At 62.0% G+C, this 18,253-nt stretch overlaps 3 protein-coding genes and 1 long non-coding RNA gene across 4 annotated transcripts; 2 read left to right on the top strand and 2 right to left on the bottom strand.

Annotated features, from left to right (window-relative positions):
• Window positions 1–1,010: 1,010 nt before the first annotated feature.
• Window positions 1,011–4,625, bottom strand: LOC133065909 (uncharacterized). The gene is made up of 3 exons (XR_009695030.1): window positions 4,514–4,625; window positions 2,911–3,111; window positions 1,011–1,712 (listed from the first exon to the last, which is right to left on the bottom strand). It is a non-coding gene; the product is annotated as an uncharacterized LOC133065909 (long non-coding RNA).
• CARNS1 (carnosine synthase 1) lies at window positions 2,008–7,041 on the top strand. The gene is made up of 6 exons (XM_061156380.1): window positions 2,008–2,769; window positions 3,001–3,175; window positions 3,261–3,346; window positions 4,054–4,285; window positions 4,395–4,675; window positions 5,715–7,041. The coding sequence occupies exons 1-6, from the start codon at window positions 2,230–2,232 to the stop codon at window positions 6,939–6,941; spliced, it is 2,541 nt and encodes an 846-aa protein (XP_061012363.1). The 5' UTR covers window positions 2,008–2,229; the 3' UTR covers window positions 6,942–7,041.
• A 2,464-nt stretch (window positions 7,042–9,505) lies between these two features.
• RPS6KB2 (ribosomal protein S6 kinase B2) lies at window positions 9,506–15,754 on the top strand. Its single transcript, XM_061162486.1, has 15 exons — window positions 9,506–9,665; window positions 10,010–10,050; window positions 10,150–10,270; window positions 10,681–10,749; window positions 11,753–11,900; window positions 12,961–13,018; window positions 13,113–13,213; window positions 13,291–13,381; window positions 13,466–13,556; window positions 13,673–13,780; window positions 14,440–14,502; window positions 14,638–14,715; window positions 14,798–14,905; window positions 15,000–15,112; window positions 15,343–15,754. The coding sequence occupies exons 1-15, from the start codon at window positions 9,588–9,590 to the stop codon at window positions 15,521–15,523; spliced, it is 1,449 nt and encodes a 482-aa protein (XP_061018469.1). The 5' UTR covers window positions 9,506–9,587; the 3' UTR covers window positions 15,524–15,754.
• Window positions 15,755–15,845: 91 nt separating this feature from the next.
• On the bottom strand, window positions 15,846–18,078 carry PTPRCAP (protein tyrosine phosphatase receptor type C associated protein). The gene is made up of 2 exons (XM_061162511.1): window positions 17,882–18,078; window positions 15,846–16,683 (listed from the first exon to the last, which is right to left on the bottom strand). Exons 1-2 carry the CDS (start codon window positions 17,882–17,884, stop codon window positions 16,078–16,080), a joined length of 609 nt encoding a protein of 202 aa, XP_061018494.1. The 5' UTR covers window positions 17,885–18,078; the 3' UTR covers window positions 15,846–16,077.
• Between the last annotated feature and the right edge of the window lie 175 nt (window positions 18,079–18,253).

The raw sequence follows: 18,253 nt of genomic DNA, 5'->3' as shown, positions 1-18,253 counted from the left end.
CAGCTGCCTGCAACAGGTTGTCTCCTGATGACCGAGGGGATTCTCTGGATCCAAGCCATATCAGGACCCCGGGGGTGGACAGGGAGGGCACCAGGCAACCCCAAGGCCCAAGGAAACCTCATGACTTGTCCGGGAAGGCCCAGCCTTTCCCCTGGAGGACAGGCCCACCTGTGTCCCCACCTGTTCACCCTGAGCCTCTGAGCAGGAGTCAGGACTCAGCCAGCCTCAGAGGGGCAGGGTATAAGATTTCATGCAAAGAGCACATTTCCATGACTCAGAACATCTGAAAAGAAGGACACCAGCTTTTTCCTTACCGGTGCCTGGCCCAAGACTGGCCACATAGCAGATCCTTGGGCCTACTTGGAGAAGACGCTGGGCCGGGTTCACCTACATGTTTAGGTCTCGGCAGAACTCCATGATGGTCTGTGGGTCACTGAGGCCAGAGAGAAGAAAACAGCCCAAGAGTGATCGCTTGGTTCATTCGTTCATTTATTCTTCAGTCATCAAATGCTGAGCAGCATGACAATGTGCCAGGGCTGTTTCAGGTGCCAGGGTTACCTTGATAAACAAAACAGGCAAAAACCTCTGCCCCTGTGAACCAGGCTGGGGCAGACCTGGGTGTGGGATGACAGGGCAGTGGTCCTGCTAGAAGCACATTGCTTTCTGTCCCCACCCCTTGGGGCACCGCACGTACAGTTTGCAAAGCGCTCCCAGCTGCATGTTCCTGCTGACAGGCCTTCACCCTCCAATCCAACCCATCCTCTTTGGTTCCCAGGCCTGGGTCTGCCCAAGGTTAGGAGACGGGGGGGGGGGGGTGGGGCTTAGACCTTTGGGTAACTTAATGTGGCCCTTGCCCACCCTGCCCAAGACCCACCACTTCTGCCCCCCTCAGCTCTCCCTGGATCCGCTGGGTCCCGAGTGGGACTGCCCCCTGGGCTCCAAGGACCTGGAGGAAGAGGAGGGCCCGTGGGGCGGGGGCTCTGGCCTGCCGCCCCTGGGCTGCTTCCCTGGCTCCTGGCGCCACGACGTGGGCCTGGACTGCAAGGGCTCCCCCGAGGGGGCGGACACCCAGGCCTGGACCGTGCACTACTACAGCCTCCTGCAGAGCTGTCTGCAGCAAGCGGGCCTCCCGGAGACCCAGGACCGCAGCCAGGTGCCCCGCACAGGTGCCCGAGGGCTCCAGGGAGGTGGGGGGCACCCCTGGGGGGCGGGGGGCACCCTCAGCCCAGCCTGCTTTCCACCTCTGTCAAGGTCAGCCCCTTCCCCCCAGGCTCGGACTCGGTCTGAAGCCAGGAAGGTGAGGTCAGTCCAACTCCGGCAGGCAGGCGTTTCAAAGGGCAATTGGCACAAGTCAGGTCAGAGATCAAGGCTTCCCTTGGACATGGGATTTGCAATCCATGTCCAGTGGAGCCAACGCTTCTGTAGAAGTGTCTTGGGAGTTGCTGTGGAGGCAGCTAGCAGTTGGGACCCAAGACTTCTCCCCTGCTTTATCTGTTTTATGTATCAGGCAGCCACAGAAGAGCCTGTGTGGACAGAGACTTTACAGCTAGAATAGGTGAACATCACAGGCTTGGTCTCAGTGTAACAGAGGGGGAAACTGGGGTGCAGCGACTCCTCACCCTGCTGCGGACCAAGGGCCGCACAGAAAGTGGCAGAGCTCAGGCTAGAACCCAGGTCTCCAGGTGTCCAGCCTCCAGCGTCTTCTGGGCCAGCTGCAGAGAGAAGGGGGCAACATCACAGAGCAGGGGGGGGCAGGCAGCCTCCCCTTCCCTTTCCAGCCTCCTCTGTCCCCTTTACTGTTCTCATCCAATAACCGGGAAGGACCTGGGGGCCCAAGGGTGAGGCCAGGGCCACGGGGGCAGGGGAAGGCGGGCAGAAAGACAGCAAGGGGAGCCCCTGGAGAGCTTGGCATCATTTTCTTCTCTCTCAAGGCTGCCCTGGGGCGGAGGTGACCCTGTGCATTCTGGGGTCCCCCAGCACCTTCCTGTCCGTGCTGCTGGAGGCTGGGGTCCAGAGCCCGGGTGAGTGTATGCCCAAGTTCCCCCACCCCCTCCTACGGAAAGGGCAGCCCTGCCCTGGCCCGGCCACATCCCAAAATACCCGCCGACCCTGGCAACAGCCTGCATTCCACTGGACCAGCTGCCCTGCTCCGGAGGCGGGGTGGGGGGGGGGTGGTTCTGGGAGCAGCTGCCCCCTACGACCCAGGGGCCCAGGCAGGAGGTGGAGGGCATGGGGGCATCAAGCCTTCCCTGGCCAGCAACCCTCCTCTCTCTGCCCACAGGAAACATGCTCCTTTGCCTGTCCCCCGCTTGGCTGACAAAGGTGCCAGCCCCAGGGCAGCCGGGTGAGGCAGCCCTGCTGGTCTCCAAGGCCGTGAGCTTCCACCCGGGGGGCCTGACATTCCTGGATGACTTTGTCCCCCCTCGTCGGGCCACCTACTTCCTGGCCGGCCTGGGGCTGGGGCCTGGCTGGGGTCGAGAGGCAGCTGAGCTCGCCCGCGACCTGACCTGCCCCACCGGAGCCTCAGCCGAGCTGGCCCGGCTGCTAGAGGACCGGCTGCTGACGAGGCGGCTGCTGGCTCAGCAGGGCGACGTGGCTGTGCCAGCTACCCTGGCTTTCACCTACAAGCCACCAGCACTGCTGCGGGGAGGGGATGCCAGCCCGGGACTACGGCTGGTGGAGCTGAATGGCAAAGAGGGCCAGGAGACACTGGTGAAGGAGGAAGTGGGGGCCTTTCTGCATTCCGAGGCCCTGGGTGATGCCCTGCAGGTAACCGGCTGCTGCCCCTGAGCCTGTGCAGATGCCAATGGGAGGGGACCCCCGGATGGTTACAGGTCGTGCCAGGACGCCGTCCCCAGCTTTGAGCCCTCGCCACTGCCCCATCTCTGTGATAACCACCTGCTTTCTTACCTCTGTGTCCTGACTGGCTCCTATGGTATGAGTGTCCCACCCTGCAGAGGCCTGGGTGGTGAGGGCACCGCCTTCCCCTCTCTGTTGCAGGTGGCCGTGAAGCTCAGTGGCTGGCGCTGGAGAGGGAGGCAGGCCTTGCGTCTGTATCCACGAGCTGAGCAGGGCCCAGTGGTGGACACAGTGCTGGCGTTGCTGGAGAAACTGGAAGAGGAGGAGAGTGTCCTGGTGGAGGCTGTCTGCCCACCTGCCCGGCTCCCCTTCCCAGGTGAGGGCCGCCTGGGCCAGCCCAGGGTGGCGCTTGGCTTGGCCTCCCGGCTGCTCTGTGCTCAGGCCTCACCGCCTCTCCCCAGGCAGCCCTCCCCCCGGCCCTGAGCTGGCCCTGCGGATCTGTGCGGTGGTGTGTCGGACACAGGGTGACAGGCCCCTGCTGAGCAAGGTGAGCCTGGCTCGGATTCAGGTCACAGTCCTGCTGCCGCACCCCAGTTTACTTTCACTGAGCTTCTGGGGGACCCCTGGGCAGGGAGGACAACATCTCGGGGGTGGGGACTTTGGTTGCCTCTGGAAGGCCTCCTGGTCTGACGCCGTTCTTTCCTCTTCCCCCCATTAGGCACATCAGGAGCCTTACCTGGTATGCCATGCTGGCTACCAGGGCCCAGGGCTGAATCCTCTCCCCCTGGAGCTCTTGCCCACAGAAGAGACTGACCCAGGGTCCCTGATACCCCTTAGGAGGGGTCTCCAAGCTGGGGAGTTCAGGGAGGCTTAGGGATCCTCCTAGGTACACAGCTCTGGGCCAAACTGAGGAGAGATTCAGTCTTGCCCTCAGGGAGCTTTAGGGTTGGGCCCACCAGGCTGGCATAGCCCCCCTCGCCAGCACCGGAGCTGAGGACCTAGGATCAAGCATACTTGGCACCCTTAGGGAATAGAGACCCCCAGCTGGGCCTGGACGCCTGGAGAGAATCCCGCAGGCGGACCAGATGAACAGTGACGGGGAGGGGGATTTGTGCAGTCTAAGTCACCCTGGAGGACAGGACTTGTTGAATGTCTAGGGAGGAGTGTGGCCGGGATCGTGGCATGGGGGAGGTGTGCTGGGGGCCGGGAATGGTCCCAGGAGGGACCAGCGCCCTGAGTCGCCTCCCTGCGCAGGTGGTATGCAGCGTGGGCCGTGGGGACCGGCCTCTGCGACATCAGAGCTCCTTGCCCCGGACGCTGGAGGCGGCGCTGGCCCAGTACGGCCTGGCGGAGCCTTCTCAGGTGGCAATCGTGCGGCAGCGCGTCAAGGCGGCGGCCGAGGCGGCGCTAGCCGCCGTGCTGACCCTGGAGGCCGGCCTGAGCGCTGAGCAGCGCGGAGGACGCCAGGTCCGCGTTGACTTCCTCGGTGAGTGCGCGGCCTCCGAGGATGAGGACCGGTGGAGGTGGGGGGCGGATCCCCCCGGAGGCCCGAAGGAGGCCTGCACTGAGCCCGCGCGCCCCCCTGCCCGGCCCAGGGGTGGACTTCGCCTTGACGGTGGCCGGTCGTGCGCTGACCCCCGTGGCCCTGGAGGTGAACGGAGGCCTGTGTCTGGAAGCATGTGGCGCGCTAGAGGGGCTATGGGCAGCGCAGCACCTGGGCCTGGCGGCCGAGGAGGCGGCGGCCGCGCCGCTGGTGGAAACGATGCTGCGGCGTTCGGCGCGCTGCCTCATGGAGGGAAAGCAGCTGCTGCTGCTCGGCGCGGGCGGCGTCAGCAAGAAGTTCGTGTGGGAGGCGGCGCGCGACTACGGGCTCAAGGTGGGCGGGGCTTTGAGTCCCGGTGGGCGTGGCGGAGGCGGGGCCCGGGCGGGGTCCCGGGAGGTGTTGGCCTCGGGGCGGGGCCTATGCGGGGCGGTCCAGCTTGGGGCTTCCCAGGTGGAGCTAGTGCTTAAAGAACTCGCCTGCCGGTGTAAGAGATGTTAAGAGACCAGGGTTCCGATCCCTGGGTCGGGAAAATCCCCTGGAGGAGGGCACTGGAGTGGTCCACTCCAGTGTTCTTGCCTGGACAGCCCCCATGGACAGGGTGCCTGGCAGGCTACGGTCCATAGGGTCGCGGAGAGTCGGACACGACTGAACCCACTTCAGTTGCCTGTTGCCCCGCCCAGGTTAGAAGTCTCAACTTTTTTTTCGGCCCCTCGCTGAATTTTGTTCCCTCTGGGAGTAAAAAGCACCCCCTCGGGCCACTGGGCCACCAGTGCCAAGCCCTAACCCTGTTGGTTTCCCTACAAACCCAGGCCAGACTGTGCCTGCCAGTGGGAGTTGACCAACCCTTTTTGACACCGTCTCTCACCTAGATCACTCCCCCGACCTACCTCCCTCCTGCAACTGTCTTTCCTCGGGCTAAATCTTATCCCCTGGTGGCTCAGACGGAAAAATCCATCTGCAGTGCTGGAGGCCTGGATTCGATCCCTGGGTTGGGAAAATCCCCTGGAGAAGGGTATGGCAACCCACTCCAATATTCTTGCCTGGAGAATTCCATGGACAGAGGAGCCTGGCAGGCTACAGTTCATGGGGTCGCACAGAGTCAGACACAACTGAGCGACTAAGCACACAGCAAATCTTACTGAGCTCCCAGTTTAAGCACTGCCTCCTCTAGGTTGCCTTCCGTCCCCTCTAGGCTGGATTAGGTGTCTCACCTCTGTACTTTTCACTCAGTCTTCATCAAACACGCTTTGAGCGCCCAGTGCTGGTGAACCCTTCTCCCCCGAGGGCTAGGACCATATTCCAGGCCCCATCCCACTGCCCAATGCCCCACACGAGCTGATCTCGGCATGTCACTGTTCTGTGGTTTCTGTAGATACACCTGGTGGAGTCGGACCCCAACCACTTTGCGTCCCAGCTGGTGCAGACCTTCATCCACTTCGATGTCACGGAGCACCAGCGGGACGAAGAGAACGCCCGGGTGCTGGCGGAGCTGGTACGGGCACGCGGCCTGCAGCTCGATGGCTGCTTTTCCTACTGGGATGACTGCCTGGTGCTCACAGCCTTGCTCTGCCAGGAGCTGGGCCTGCCCTGCAACCCGCCGGCCGCCATGCGCCTGGCCAAGCAGAAGAGCCGCACCCAGCTGCACCTGTTGTGCCGCCGTGGCCCACCCTGGCCCGCGCCCTCCCTCTATGCTGTGCCCTGCTGTCCACTGGAGAGTGAGGCCGATGTGGACAGGGCTGTCTGCCAGGTGCCCCTGCCAGGCGTCATGAAGCTGGAGTTCGGGGCTGGCGCGGTGGGTGTGCGGCTGGTGAAGGATGCCTCGCAGTGCCGCGAGCACTTTTCCCGGATCGCCCGAGACCTGCAGGGCGAGGCTGACCACCCGGGCATTGGGTTGGGCTGGGGCAATGCCATGCTGCTGATGGAGTTCATCGAGGGCACGGAACATGATGTGGATCTGGTGTTGTTCGGCGGGCGGCTGCTGGCTGCCTTCGTCTCTGACAACGGCCCTACGCGGCTGCCTGGCTTCACTGAGACCGCAGCCTGCATGCCCACTGGGCTGGCCCCGGAGCAGGAGGCACAGCTGGTGCAGGCCGCCTTCCGCTGTTGCCTGGGTTGCGGGCTGCTGGACGGGGTCTTCAACGTGGAGCTCAAGCTGACCGGGGCTGGGCCGCGGCTCATTGAGATCAACCCCCGCATGGGCGGCTTCTACCTGAGAGACTGGATCCTGGAGCTTTACGGTGTGGATCTGCTCCTGGCTGCGGCTATGGTGGCCTGTGGCCTGCGGCCTGCCCTGCCCGCCCACCCCCGCGCCCGGGGCCACCTGGTGGGTGTCATGTGCCTGGTGTCCCAGCACCTGCAGGCGCTGAGTTCCACCGCCAGCCCCGAGACCCTGCAGGCTCTTCACGACCAGGGCCTGCTGCGCCTCAATCTGCTGGAGGAGGCCCTGGTGCCTGGCGAATACGAGGAGCCCTACTGCAGTGTGGCCTGTGCTGGGTCCAGCCCAGCCGAGGCCCGTCACCGCCTGCTGGGCCTCTGCCAGGGCCTGGGCATCGATGGGCCCCACTACCCCGTTGCCTACTTCTTGTCCCACTTCAAATAGCGCTGGGGCCAGAGGGCAGGGGCAAAGTGCTGGAGGGGGGCGCTGTGGTACCCCCTGCTCCCTGGAGCTCTCCCTGCTTCTCTTCCCGCGGCCCCGCCCCACCCTGGGCTGGTCCACTCCAAGGCCCCAGGTCTTTCCAGAGCCCAAGGCTCTTTCGACACCAAGGCCTCCTGGACTTGAGGGCCACAAAAGAAAAGATCTGGTGAGCTGCTGCGGGGCCTTCTTGCTGTCTTGAAGGCCTCTGTCCAGCCCCACGGCTGCCCAGGACGCTAGCCATGGAGAAGCAGCACCCGCACACACAGAGACACACACCCTGCCCCCAGGTTGGTGGGAGTAGGCCCAAACTCAGCCCATCCTTCCCATCCCTCCAGATCTGTTTCTCTTCCTGCTGCCTACAGAAGAGAGCCCAGCTGGCCCCTTGCCTTGAACAAATCCCGAGAAAACCTGAGACTAAACCCCTCATCCTCCTACTCTCACCCCCTCATTTAACAAATTCTAGATAGTTCTAGAGCCTGCTGACAACTTTTGGCAGTGCCCCGTCTGCCTTATTCGGCCTGAGCAGTAGAAGCAGGTGACCTGGGCTCAGCAGTAACCATCTCCCCTCCAGGCAGACACTATTGCCCCATTTTACAGATAAGGAAACAGGCTCAGAGAGGAAAAGCCACTGCTTCAGTGTCTTGCCACTGTGACTGAAGGGAGGAGGACAAGATGCACCATCCAGATTTCCGCTTTTATTAAGCTGTACCCGCCCACTCAGCTTCTTGGCCCCGCCCACCTCCTTACCCTCATTCATATGTGGTCCTGAGACAGGCGAACACCCCTCCCATGCAGTGTGCACCTTATCCGCCAAGCTCTGGTGCTTTGGCCTCAGGTACACCTAACTTGCATTGGCAGAGAAGACTACACTCCTGTCCTCATTCAGGGGAGGCTGCTCTAAGAACTCTTTCTCTGAGCAGCACAGGAGCTGTGGACAGCTCCACAAGCATCCCTCTCCAAATAAAGGCTTATGGACTAGTGACATGAGCAGAGTTTGGGCCAGGTTCTTGCCACTTGGACAACACTTCTCAAGCCTGGGTAGACAGGGGACATGGAAGGGGGAAGGAGAGGTAGTTAAGGGCTAGCTGTAGCATCTAAAAAGTCAAAGTGCTAGTTGCTCAGTAGCTGGCCAGGCTCCTCTGTCATTGGGATTCTCCAGGCAAGAATACTGGAGTGGGTTGCCATTTCCTTCTCCAGGGGATATTTCCAACCCAGAGGATTGAACCTGGGTCTCCTGCTTTGCAGGCAGATTCTTTACCATCTGAGCCACCAGGGAAGGATAAACTGCTTACACTGCCAGGCCTCTTGGTTCACCACTGGCAAGGGGCATGCCAGGGGCACCCACACCAGGACCCAAACCTGAGGGTTTCCTGAAGGTGGAATTACAGCAAGGGCCAACCCCAACCAGATAACCCTTCTCCAGGCTGGAGACTGAATTCTGTCCATTTGAATTCATATCTAGCCTCCACGGTCCAACTGGAATGCACATCCAGACAGTTTCCAAACTGTCGGAAATCATTCAAGGTCTGATCTGGCCCAATTCACACCCCCAGAGTCCCATCCAACAAGAATCCGTGCCCACATCTAAACTGACAGACCGGGTTTGGCATGTTCATTATTGTAGTGTTGCCAAATACAAGTTCTTGTGCCTGACGCACAGCCCAAGCCTGTATTTATGGGTGGTTTGATGAGACTCGAAGGGAGGAATCTGGGGAGGAATCTGTGGTTCAGACAGTAAAGAATCTCCCTGGAGTGTGGGAGAAAGTGAAAGCGAACTCGCTCAGTCGTGTCCGATTCTTTGCGACCCCATGGGCTGTAGCCTACCAGACTCCTCAGTCCATGGCAATTTTCCAGGCAAGAGTACTGGAATGGGTTGCCATTTCTTTCTCCAGGGAATCTTCCCGAGCCAGGGATTGAACCCGGGTCTCCCGCATTGCAGGCAGACGGTTTACCATCTGAGCCACCAGGAAGTACTCAGGTTCAATACCTCGGTCGGGAAGATCCCCTGGGGGAGGGCATGGCAACCCACTCCAGCATCACTTTCACTGGCATCAAAGCCCAGCAGTGAGCTGAGTACGGAGCAGTAAATGCTCTGACTTTCAAGTCCTCCAGCCGAGAGGCACATTAGCGAAGTCGTGATGCAGCCGCCGGTTCCCTTCAGGGTCGAACAGAGATACTGGACCTGCCTTTCGCCGCCACCCAGACAGCCCGGCAGCGCAGGGCTCCACCGGGGCTGGGAATTGTGTTTACGCTCAAACCTGCATGCACTTCCGACTATCCACGCCCAAACTCGCCCCAGAACCAAAACAGTCGCCTCCCAGGAGGCTGTCGTCCGGTGCCGCCCCCGGGGAGCTGTGTTGGGAAGACTAGCGGCCGGCCGAAACCTGGGTCCGGCTGGATTCGGCATCTCAGCACTCTGGAACTACCACTCCTGAGATGCCTTACGGCAGACGCCATCTTTTCCAGCCGCAGACTCGAGGGCGGGGCAGTCTCTTGCGTCATAGGTGCGCGACGCCGTCGCGGAGTGATGACGTAAGACCCCAGACTCCCGGCCTGTCAGTCAGAGCGCAGCTGGGTGCGCGCCGGTGGGCCCGCTGGGCCGGCGCAGCCATGGCGGCGGTGTTTGACCTGGACCTGGAGACAGAGGAAGGCAGCGAAGGCGAGGGCGAGCCAGAGCTCAGCCCAGCGGTGAGTGGTCCGCCCGGGCGCCGTTTGGTCCCGGCTCGATCCCGTCGTCCAGGCGGTGGGATCGCCCGGGCACCCCGTAGCAGAGTGGGCTCGGCTCCCGCAGACGCTGGTTTGTCTCAGATCCCAGCCACTGTTAAGATCTGACCCTCCCCACACCCCGATCTATCCTGCACGCTCCCGGCCCTTCCCCTGCGTCTCCCTATCCTGCCCTCGCCTCTCCTCCCCAGTCCGGGTCCATCGCCTGTCGGCTCCGTTCCTGACCCTCTCTTCTGGGCTAAGCAGTCCAGCTTTGGGGAGAGGGGGCCTGGCCCCTCCCTTGGCTCTTACCCCTCGGTTTCTCACAGGACGCGTGTCCCCTCGCGGAGTTGAGGGCGGCTGGCCTGGAGTGAGTGAGGGTCGTGTTGGGGGAGGAGGGAATGGGCTGGGGAAGGGGACCTGAGGAGCGCAGGAGCGCATTGCCCCCGTTAACCTCCTGTGTCTGCAGGCCTGTGGGACACTATGAGGAGGTGGAGCTGACTGAGAGCAGTGTGAACCCAGGCCCTGAGCGCATCGGTCCCCACTGCTTTGAGCTGCTGCGTGTGCTGGGCAAGGGGAACTATGGCAAGGTACTGGCTCTCCTCCTTCGTGACTGGCCTCATAGCCTCAGTTTTGCTGCACCAAAGGGTCTCAGAACTAATTAGACTTGTAGGGACTACCCTGGTGGTCCAGTGGTTAAGACTCTGCACTTCCAGTACAGGGGTGCAGGTTCTTTCCTTGGCCGGGGAACTAAGATCCCACCTGTGGAGCTGCCAAAACATTAAAAAAAATAATAAAATTAGACTTGTAAATCAGCCTCTGATTGAACTCAGAGGGAAGGAAGGAAGAGCAAATCCTCTCAGAATTGGACTTGAAATCTTTACTGCCCCACCCCTGGGTGGGCCTAGGCTTTCTTGGTCCCAGGACCAGAGCTTCAGGGTGGAGCTTTTTGAAGATAGGTATGGAGAGGGAGGTTGATCCTGTCTCCCCTGCCCTACAGGTGTTCCAGGTGCGAAAGGTACAGGGCAGCAATCTGGGCAAAATATATGCCATGAAAGTCCTGAGGAAGGTGAGTCATTCATTTTGCCTACAGCTCATCACTGAGTGACTGCCATTCCCAGTGCACTCCGCTGGGCTTTTCGGGGACAGCAGTGAATGTGGGAGAGGAGATGGTCACTGTCTTGAACATTTGCTTGTTTATCATCAATTTCGATTATGTTGTTTTGCTGCACTTCTCAACTGTGGACCCTATGACCTCCCAGGGGACATTTAGCAATGTCTGTGTACATTTTTGAGTCATGACTATAGGGGGGATGCTACTGGTACCCAGTGGGTTGAGGCCAGGGATTCTGCTAAAGATCCTGCAGTGCAAAGATAGCCCCCCACCACAAAGAATCGTCTGCCCCAAACATCATGAGTGCAGAGGTTGAGAAACACCATGTTGTTCAGTTGCTAAGTCATGTCCGTATGGGTTCTGCTTCTTGGAAGAACTCACCCACTGGAAAAGACCCTGATGCTGGGAAAGATTGAAGGCAGGAAGAGAAGGAGACAACAGGATGAGATGGCTGGATGGCATCACCGACTCGATGGACATGAGTTTGAGCAAGCTCCAGGAGTTGGTGATGGACAGGGAAGCTTGGCTTGCTGTAGTTCATGGGGTCGCAAAGAGACGGACATGACTGAGTGACTGAACTGAACTGAAGTCATGTCTGACTCTTTGTGACTCCATGGACTGCAGCATGCCAGGCTCCTCTCTTCCACTATCTCCCGGAGGCTGCTCAAACTCTTGTCCATTGAGTCAGTAATGCTATCTAACTACCTCATCCTTTGCTACCCCCTTCCCCTTTTGCCCTCATTCTTTCCCAGCATCAGGGTCTTTTCCAATGAGTTGGTTCTTCACATCACATAGCCATGCTACTAGGATAAACCAGTCCCTGGAAAGCATGGTTGCTGAGAGCAGTAGACTGTGGAGAAATATAGCGGGGTGATAGAGGCTGGCCAGGGAGGGTCATGACTGCAGGGGCTGAGGGAGTTCTGGGCACCCACCTTCTAACCCATCCCTGCCTCTGCAGGCCAAAATTGTGCGCAACGCCAAGGACACGGCACACACGCGGGCTGAGCGGAACATTCTGGAGTCGGTGAAGCACCCCTTCATTGTGGAACTGGCCTACGCCTTCCAGACTGGTGGCAAACTTTACCTCATCCTTGAGTGCCTCAGCGGTACGGACGGGGACGCAGCCGGGGGGCGGGCAAGGCCAGAGAACCAGAGCAGGGAGCTCTGGCGGGGAACTGGGAGAGATGTGGGGAGCAGAATGGCGGGGGGCCCCCACCTCATCCATCCCTCCATCCATCCATTCATGCATGCATACATTCATTTATTCAGCAAACGTCTGTCCAGAGCCTCTTGTGTTCCTCCCCTGTGTTGGGGTGAATGGGAATGGTGGGAGTTGGTAGAGATGTCCAGAGGGTTGTTCTGTCCATTTCCACTACGACTCTGTCATGTCCTGGTCCTCTCTCCTGCGTGCCCTGCATCCAGTTAGACCCTAGTCCAGGTGGCTTATTCTCTACAGGGTCCATTCTCTCTGCTCTCTTGCGGGGAGGGGAGGAATCCCAGTGCTTTCTTCACTGGCCTCCAAGGCTCCAGCTTACTCCCTTCCTAGTGTCTTCTCCACGAATCCCAGGGTTGGCATCTCAGAGCACGGGATTGTCCCCACACTCCTGCCCAGAGCTCCGTGCCTCCCCGTACCTGCCTGGATGGCCTCCTTGGGCCCGGTGTCTCCTGCTTGCCGGGAAGTGATCGGGGCCTGTTCTTCCTGCTGACCTCAGCTGTACCAACGAACCCCGGGGGCTTCATTCCCTGCATGCCATCTCTGCATGCCCTTAAGTCTCACCGCTGCCATGGACTTTCTCTGTCCACTCCCGTGGGGCTGGATTGTGTCCGCCTGCCCCCTCAGTGAGGGTTTTGGGGTTAGGTTCTCAGAGCTGTATCCTCGGGCTGGCGTATCCGAGCGTCCGTGTGTGTCCGTCTCCCCATTAGACTGAGCGCCCTGAGGGCTGTGGCTGGGTCTCTTCATCTCTGTCCCCAGCTTCACCCCACACAGGGCCGGGCACCGAGTAGGCGTCGGTAGATGTTTGCTGAATTGAATTGAATCCCCACGGCAGCTCTGGGAGGCAGGTAGGGCAGGAATTCCGAGCCCCACTCTCCCCGAGAACAAACCGACACTCGGCGAGCAGAGGAGCTTGGTCCCGGCACGCAGCTGCTAACGTGTTTGTGTCACAGGCGGTGAGCTTTTCACGCACCTGGAGCGAGAAGGCATCTTCCTAGAAGACACGGCCTGGTGGGTGTTACCTCTTGCCTCTCCCCTGAGGGGATCCAGGGCCTGGGCCTGGCTCCAGCCCCACCCTGGCCTTCACTCTGTCCTGTCCCTGCAGTTTCTACCTGTCAGAGATCACACTGGCCCTGGGCCATCTCCACTCCCAAGGCATCATCTACCGGGACCTCAAACCTGAAAACATCATGCTCAACAGCCAGGGTGCGCAGGTGTGGGGAGGGTTGAGCCCCATGGAGGGCAGCAGGGCTGGGCCCTGACTCTCTAACATTTTCCCTCAGGCCACATCAAACTGACGGACTTCGGCCTCTGCAAGGAGTCGATCCATGAGGGCGCCGTGACCCACACCTTCTGCGGCACCATCGAGTACATGTAAGTGGCCTCCGGCGGGGCCCAGGGGCGGGCAGCACAGTCAGGCAGGGCTTGGTCTGACTGGCGGTTCCACCTGGCCCCCAGGGCCCCTGAGATTCTGGTGCGCAGTGGCCACAACCGGGCGGTGGACTGGTGGAGCTTGGGGGCCCTGATGTACGACATGCTCACTGGATCGGCAAGTCCAGCCTCCTCGGGAGGGTGGGCGTCCGGGCGGGAGGAGGGGGCCCCTCCCCGGGCAGGGGCGGCCCATGGGAGGCCTGCAAGGCGCCTCTCACCCTCTGCCTTCTCCAGCCGCCCTTCACTGCAGAGAATCGGAAGAAAACCATGGACAAGATCATCAGAGGGAAGCTGGAGCTGCCCCCCTACCTCACCCCGGACGCCCGGGATCTTGTCAAAAAGGTGGGTTCCCTCTTGCCCTCGGTCCTGCCCCATCTTCTCTCCCAGGCCCTGCATGCGTGCCTGAACCTCCCTGGGTCGGGGTTGCTGGACCCCCCACCCCGCTGACACACACACACCAAACACTGTACGTTTGGAAAGAGAGCACTTGCTATGGGGTCCGAGACGTCAGCTGTCATACAGACCAGCTGCCAACCCTGGACAAGTCTCTGCGCGTGCGTGCTAAGTCGCTTTGGTCATGTCTGACACTTTGCAACCCCATGGACTGTAGCCCGCCAGGCTTCTCTGTCCGTGGGATTCTCCAGGCAAGAATACTGAAGTGGGTTGCCATGCCCGAGTCCTAATCAGTGAGACTAGCTGCTCTCCTCAAAAAGGCAGGGATCGAGGTGGGGAGGGCAGACGTCCCATCCAGATTGTATCCCCATGAATTTGCCCTTGGGGCGATGCCAGCAACCAGACACCTTTGCAAAGGCTTCGTGGAGAAGGGGGTGCCTTTGGACCAAACCTTGGAAATCCTGAGGGTGTCAGTAGGGAGACCATACTCCAGAGCCCCCACCACAACCCACAACCCCCGTGTCACTTTTCCTCTCCCCCGGGCCCATCTCAGCACACTTGGTCCGTAACTCTGCCCGAGACCCTGACCCTCTGCCTTTGTCCTGCAGTTTCTGAAGCGGAATCCTAACCAGCGGATTGGAGGGGGCCCCGGGGACGCTGCTGATGTGCAGGTGAAACCATCGTGAGGGGGCATGGCTGAGCTCCCGGGGTGCCTGGGTGCAGCGGGCGGGGCCTCAGGGCAGAGGGTGTTTTTGAGGGAGCCAGGGTTTGAAATGTTGGCATGTTCCTGGGCACTCTACTCACAGAGGCACCCCTTCTTCCGGCACGTTAATTGGGACGACCTCCTGGCCCGCCGTGTGGACCCCCCTTTCCGGCCTTCCCTGGTGAGTGGAGGCCCCGCTGGCCTAGGGGTGGGTGGGGGACCTTTCCTGGATGCCTCTGACCCTCCCTCCCGGGCGCCCACAGCAGTCGGAGGAGGACGTGAGCCAGTTTGACTCCCACTTCACGAGGCAGACGCCGGTGGACAGTCCAGACGATACGACGCTGAGTGAGAGTGCCAACCAGGCCTTCCTGGTGAGGTCGGGGGCCTGAGGGCCGGGGGCTGGGGCTGGGCCGGGGCCGGGGAGCCACTGACCCTGGGCGTCGCCCGGCCCGGCCTCTGCCCCAGGGCTTCACGTACGTGGCGCCCTCGGTCCTGGACAGCATCAAGGAGGGCTTCTCCTTCCAGCCCAAGCTGCGCTCCCCCAGGCGCCTCAACAGCAGCCCCCGGACCCCCATCAGGTACCGTGGGGGCGCAGCCGGCTCCAGCTGTGGCTGTGCTGCCAACCCCAGGGCCGCCCTGGCCGTCTCGTGACCAGCCTCAGCCTCCGCTTGCCCGTCTACTGCGGGGACTCCTGTGGGTGGGCACGTGACCACACAGCCTGAGCTCCAGGCGGGGGAGCAAGGGGGGAGAGTCGCCTCTCCTGACCCTGGGCCAGAAGATGCTGATTTGGCCTCGATTTCCCCTGCAGCCCCCTGAAGTTCTCGCCCTTCGAGGGGTTCCGGCCCAGCCCTGGCCCACAGGAGCTCGTGGAGCCCCCGCTGCCTCCCCTGCTGCCTCCGCCACCGCCCCCAAGCACCGCCCCCCTCCCCATTCGACCCCCCTCAGGGACCAAGAAGTCCAAGAGGGGCCGCGGGCGCCCTGGGCGCTAAGAGAATGGGTGGGGATGCAGGCGGTGGGACCCTGGGCCAGTTCCAGAGACCCGGACCCGTGCCTCGGGGTGCAGGAGTGACTGGTGTGAGTGGGTCTCGGTTGGGGTGGCCGTACCCTGGAATCATGACCACCAAGGGCTGCAGGCTATGGCTGCCGGTCAGCGGGCCGCCCGCCTGGCCTCCTGCAGTTGAGCCGTGCCCTTGGAGAATTAAAAGTATCAAATCATGGCACTGACCTGGCTCTTCCTTGGCTTCCGGGGCAGAGGTGGTGCCCGGACGAATCCCAGCTCAGGGATGGGAAGGGTCATGACAGGACCACAGATCCGTGGAGCTGGAGGGATTTTATTTCCGCCCAGAGCCCCTGGGGATGAATGGCCTTGCTGGAGGGGCCAGGGATATGCAGACTTGGGGACAGAACTACCGGGGGGACTGGGGCTGGCGTGACAGTCCAAGGCTCTCCAAGCGGGGGTGACCTGAGTCCAGGGCAGCTGCGTCCAGCTGCGGCAGCTCGGAAGCAGAGGGACGGTGGCTGGGGTGTGGCCGCAGGGCCGTGCCTACAGCGCGGTGACGTGGAGGCCCTGGCCGCCGGCTGCCCGGGAGCTGTCGTCCCAGGCCGCGCTCCCAGCGAAGGCGTGCAGGTCACTCAGCAGGGCCTCGGCGCTGCCCCCTGAGCCCGCTGGCCCCTGGCAGCCGAGGCCCAGGCCACCCTCCGCATCATCGTCGCGCGCTGTCCCGGCCGACTCGGGGGCCTGCGGCGGGCTGGGCCCCTCTCCCTGCCGCTCCTCTTCCTGGGATCCGGGCTCATCTCGGCCACTGACCAGATCGTAGTCATCTTCCACGTCTGGCTCGTCCTCCTGCTGCTCTGGGTCCTCATCTGGTGAGCCCAGCTCGGCCCGGAGCCAGCGGCCTGGCGGGCTGGCCCAGAGCAGGCGGCGAGTGCGGCCCCAGAGCGCGGCGCCCAGGCGGGCCGGGTGGTAGTAGCCCCCTGAGTCCCGGCTAAGGCGGCGCCAGGCCAGTGCCAGGCCAGCGACCAGCAGCAGGAGCAGCAGCAGCAGCAGAACAACAGTGACTGAGGATTTGGAGTCCGTGGCACTGTTGCCCGAGCCCAGGGCCCCGGGCAGGGCCAGGAGCATCCAGAGCCCTAGGGTGCAGGGCAGATCCTGTGGGGAGACGGGCAGAGGCTCACTGCTTGGGTTGGTTGTCTCTTGGGCAAGTTTGAAAAGCCCAGGTGCTTACTCAGTCACGAAGGCCCATCCTGGCTCTGCGATAGCCGGCCACCCGTGCCCCGCTGCCTCCCACTGCACCACCGGAGCCTGCTCCTGCCTGGGCCCTGTGCCCTGGCTGCACCTTCAGCCTGGAACACACCGTCCCCCCGAGAGCCCCCCGGCTCCCGGCTCGCCCTGGCTCAGGGTGCCTTCAGTCAGGCCTCACCTCCGTGGATGCCTACCTTGACATTCACCCCTGCGGCCCAGCCCTGTTCACCCACCCCTCCCCAACACAGGGGGATCGCTCTGCTTGTGTGCCATGCTTATCGTTTTATCTTCCCACCAGGAAGACAAGGATCTTTTTGGCTTAAGCACCTAAACGACTCCTAGCCCAGAGTAGGGGCTCAAGAAATATTGGTTGAGTGGTTTAAGACTCTGCCCCCCCTCCCCGGGGAGGTCGGGGGATGGAAAGGAAGGAAGGCAAGGCTGGCTCTTCCTGAGGCCCAGGAGGGAGGCACCCAACCCCGAGGCAACTCTTTTCTTCCATTTGGCCAAGTCCCAGGACGGGGGTCACTGAGACCCCTCTTCCTGCCAGCTGTGGGACTGCCCCAGCTGCAGCGTTTCCGTTCGACTGCGTCCCTGGGGGCCTCAGGCTTGCAGGGCCAGGGGCTGGGGAGGCGAGTGCAGCTGCCGGAGGAAGCCTGCGGTCGGAACAAGGCAGGTGGGGGGTGTGAGGGGGGAGGGGTGCCGAGGTGCGGGCAGGCCTTTCCCCACCCGGCTGCCTGCCTGCCTGGCTCCCTGGCACCTGGGATGCAAGTCCATACGGTGCGCATGTCCCAGGCTCCGGAGCAGAGCAGGTGAGAGTCCCTCTGGGGGGTCTTGGGGGGGGGGGGGTTGGGCACATAGAGTGGGGCGCTGAGGGCCACCCCCTGAATCCCAGGGAGGCCCAGGTCTAAGGTGAGGTGAGAGAGAGGCCCAGTCTCCGCCCCATGTTTGTCCCGCCCGGGTCACCCGCCTCTGCCCACGAGCAACCCTACCTGACTGCTCAGTGTCCCTGTGGGGGGGTCCTTCCTTAGCTCCCGGGGGGCCCAGACGTTCCAGCCCTGACCTCCTGCAGCCCCTGCCCCCAGGACCCAGTCGGCCCCATGCTCACCATCAGGCCGTTGCCTCTCAGCGCTGGGTTCCCACCTCCAGCTCTGGCTGTGTCGAGTGCAAAATGAGAGCAGCACGGCAGCTGGGGTTCATCGGCACTTCCGCTTCCTGCCCAGAACACCCTGCCCAGCCCTCCCACATGGGACCCCGGCGGGCCCCTGGGGCCTCTCAGGACCACCCTGATTCACAGCAGATCCTCAGCGGCCTCTCCTCCTGCCAGGCTGGGGCCATGCGGCCTGTGGCCCGGCCTCCGAGAGGAGGAGGAACTGGGCATCCGGCTCAAAGCAGGGCAGGCCCTGGAGGCATCCGCAGGGCTTCTGCCTCCGTTTTCCTACCTGACAGATGTCAGGGAAAACGGTGGGGGGGGGGGATG

Source organism: Dama dama, chromosome 2, assembly GCF_033118175.1.
Source record: "Dama dama isolate Ldn47 chromosome 2, ASM3311817v1, whole genome shotgun sequence".
NCBI classification, from domain to species: domain Eukaryota; kingdom Metazoa; phylum Chordata; class Mammalia; order Artiodactyla; family Cervidae; genus Dama; species Dama dama.
This window is presented reverse-complemented; position numbering and strand designations above follow the sequence as displayed.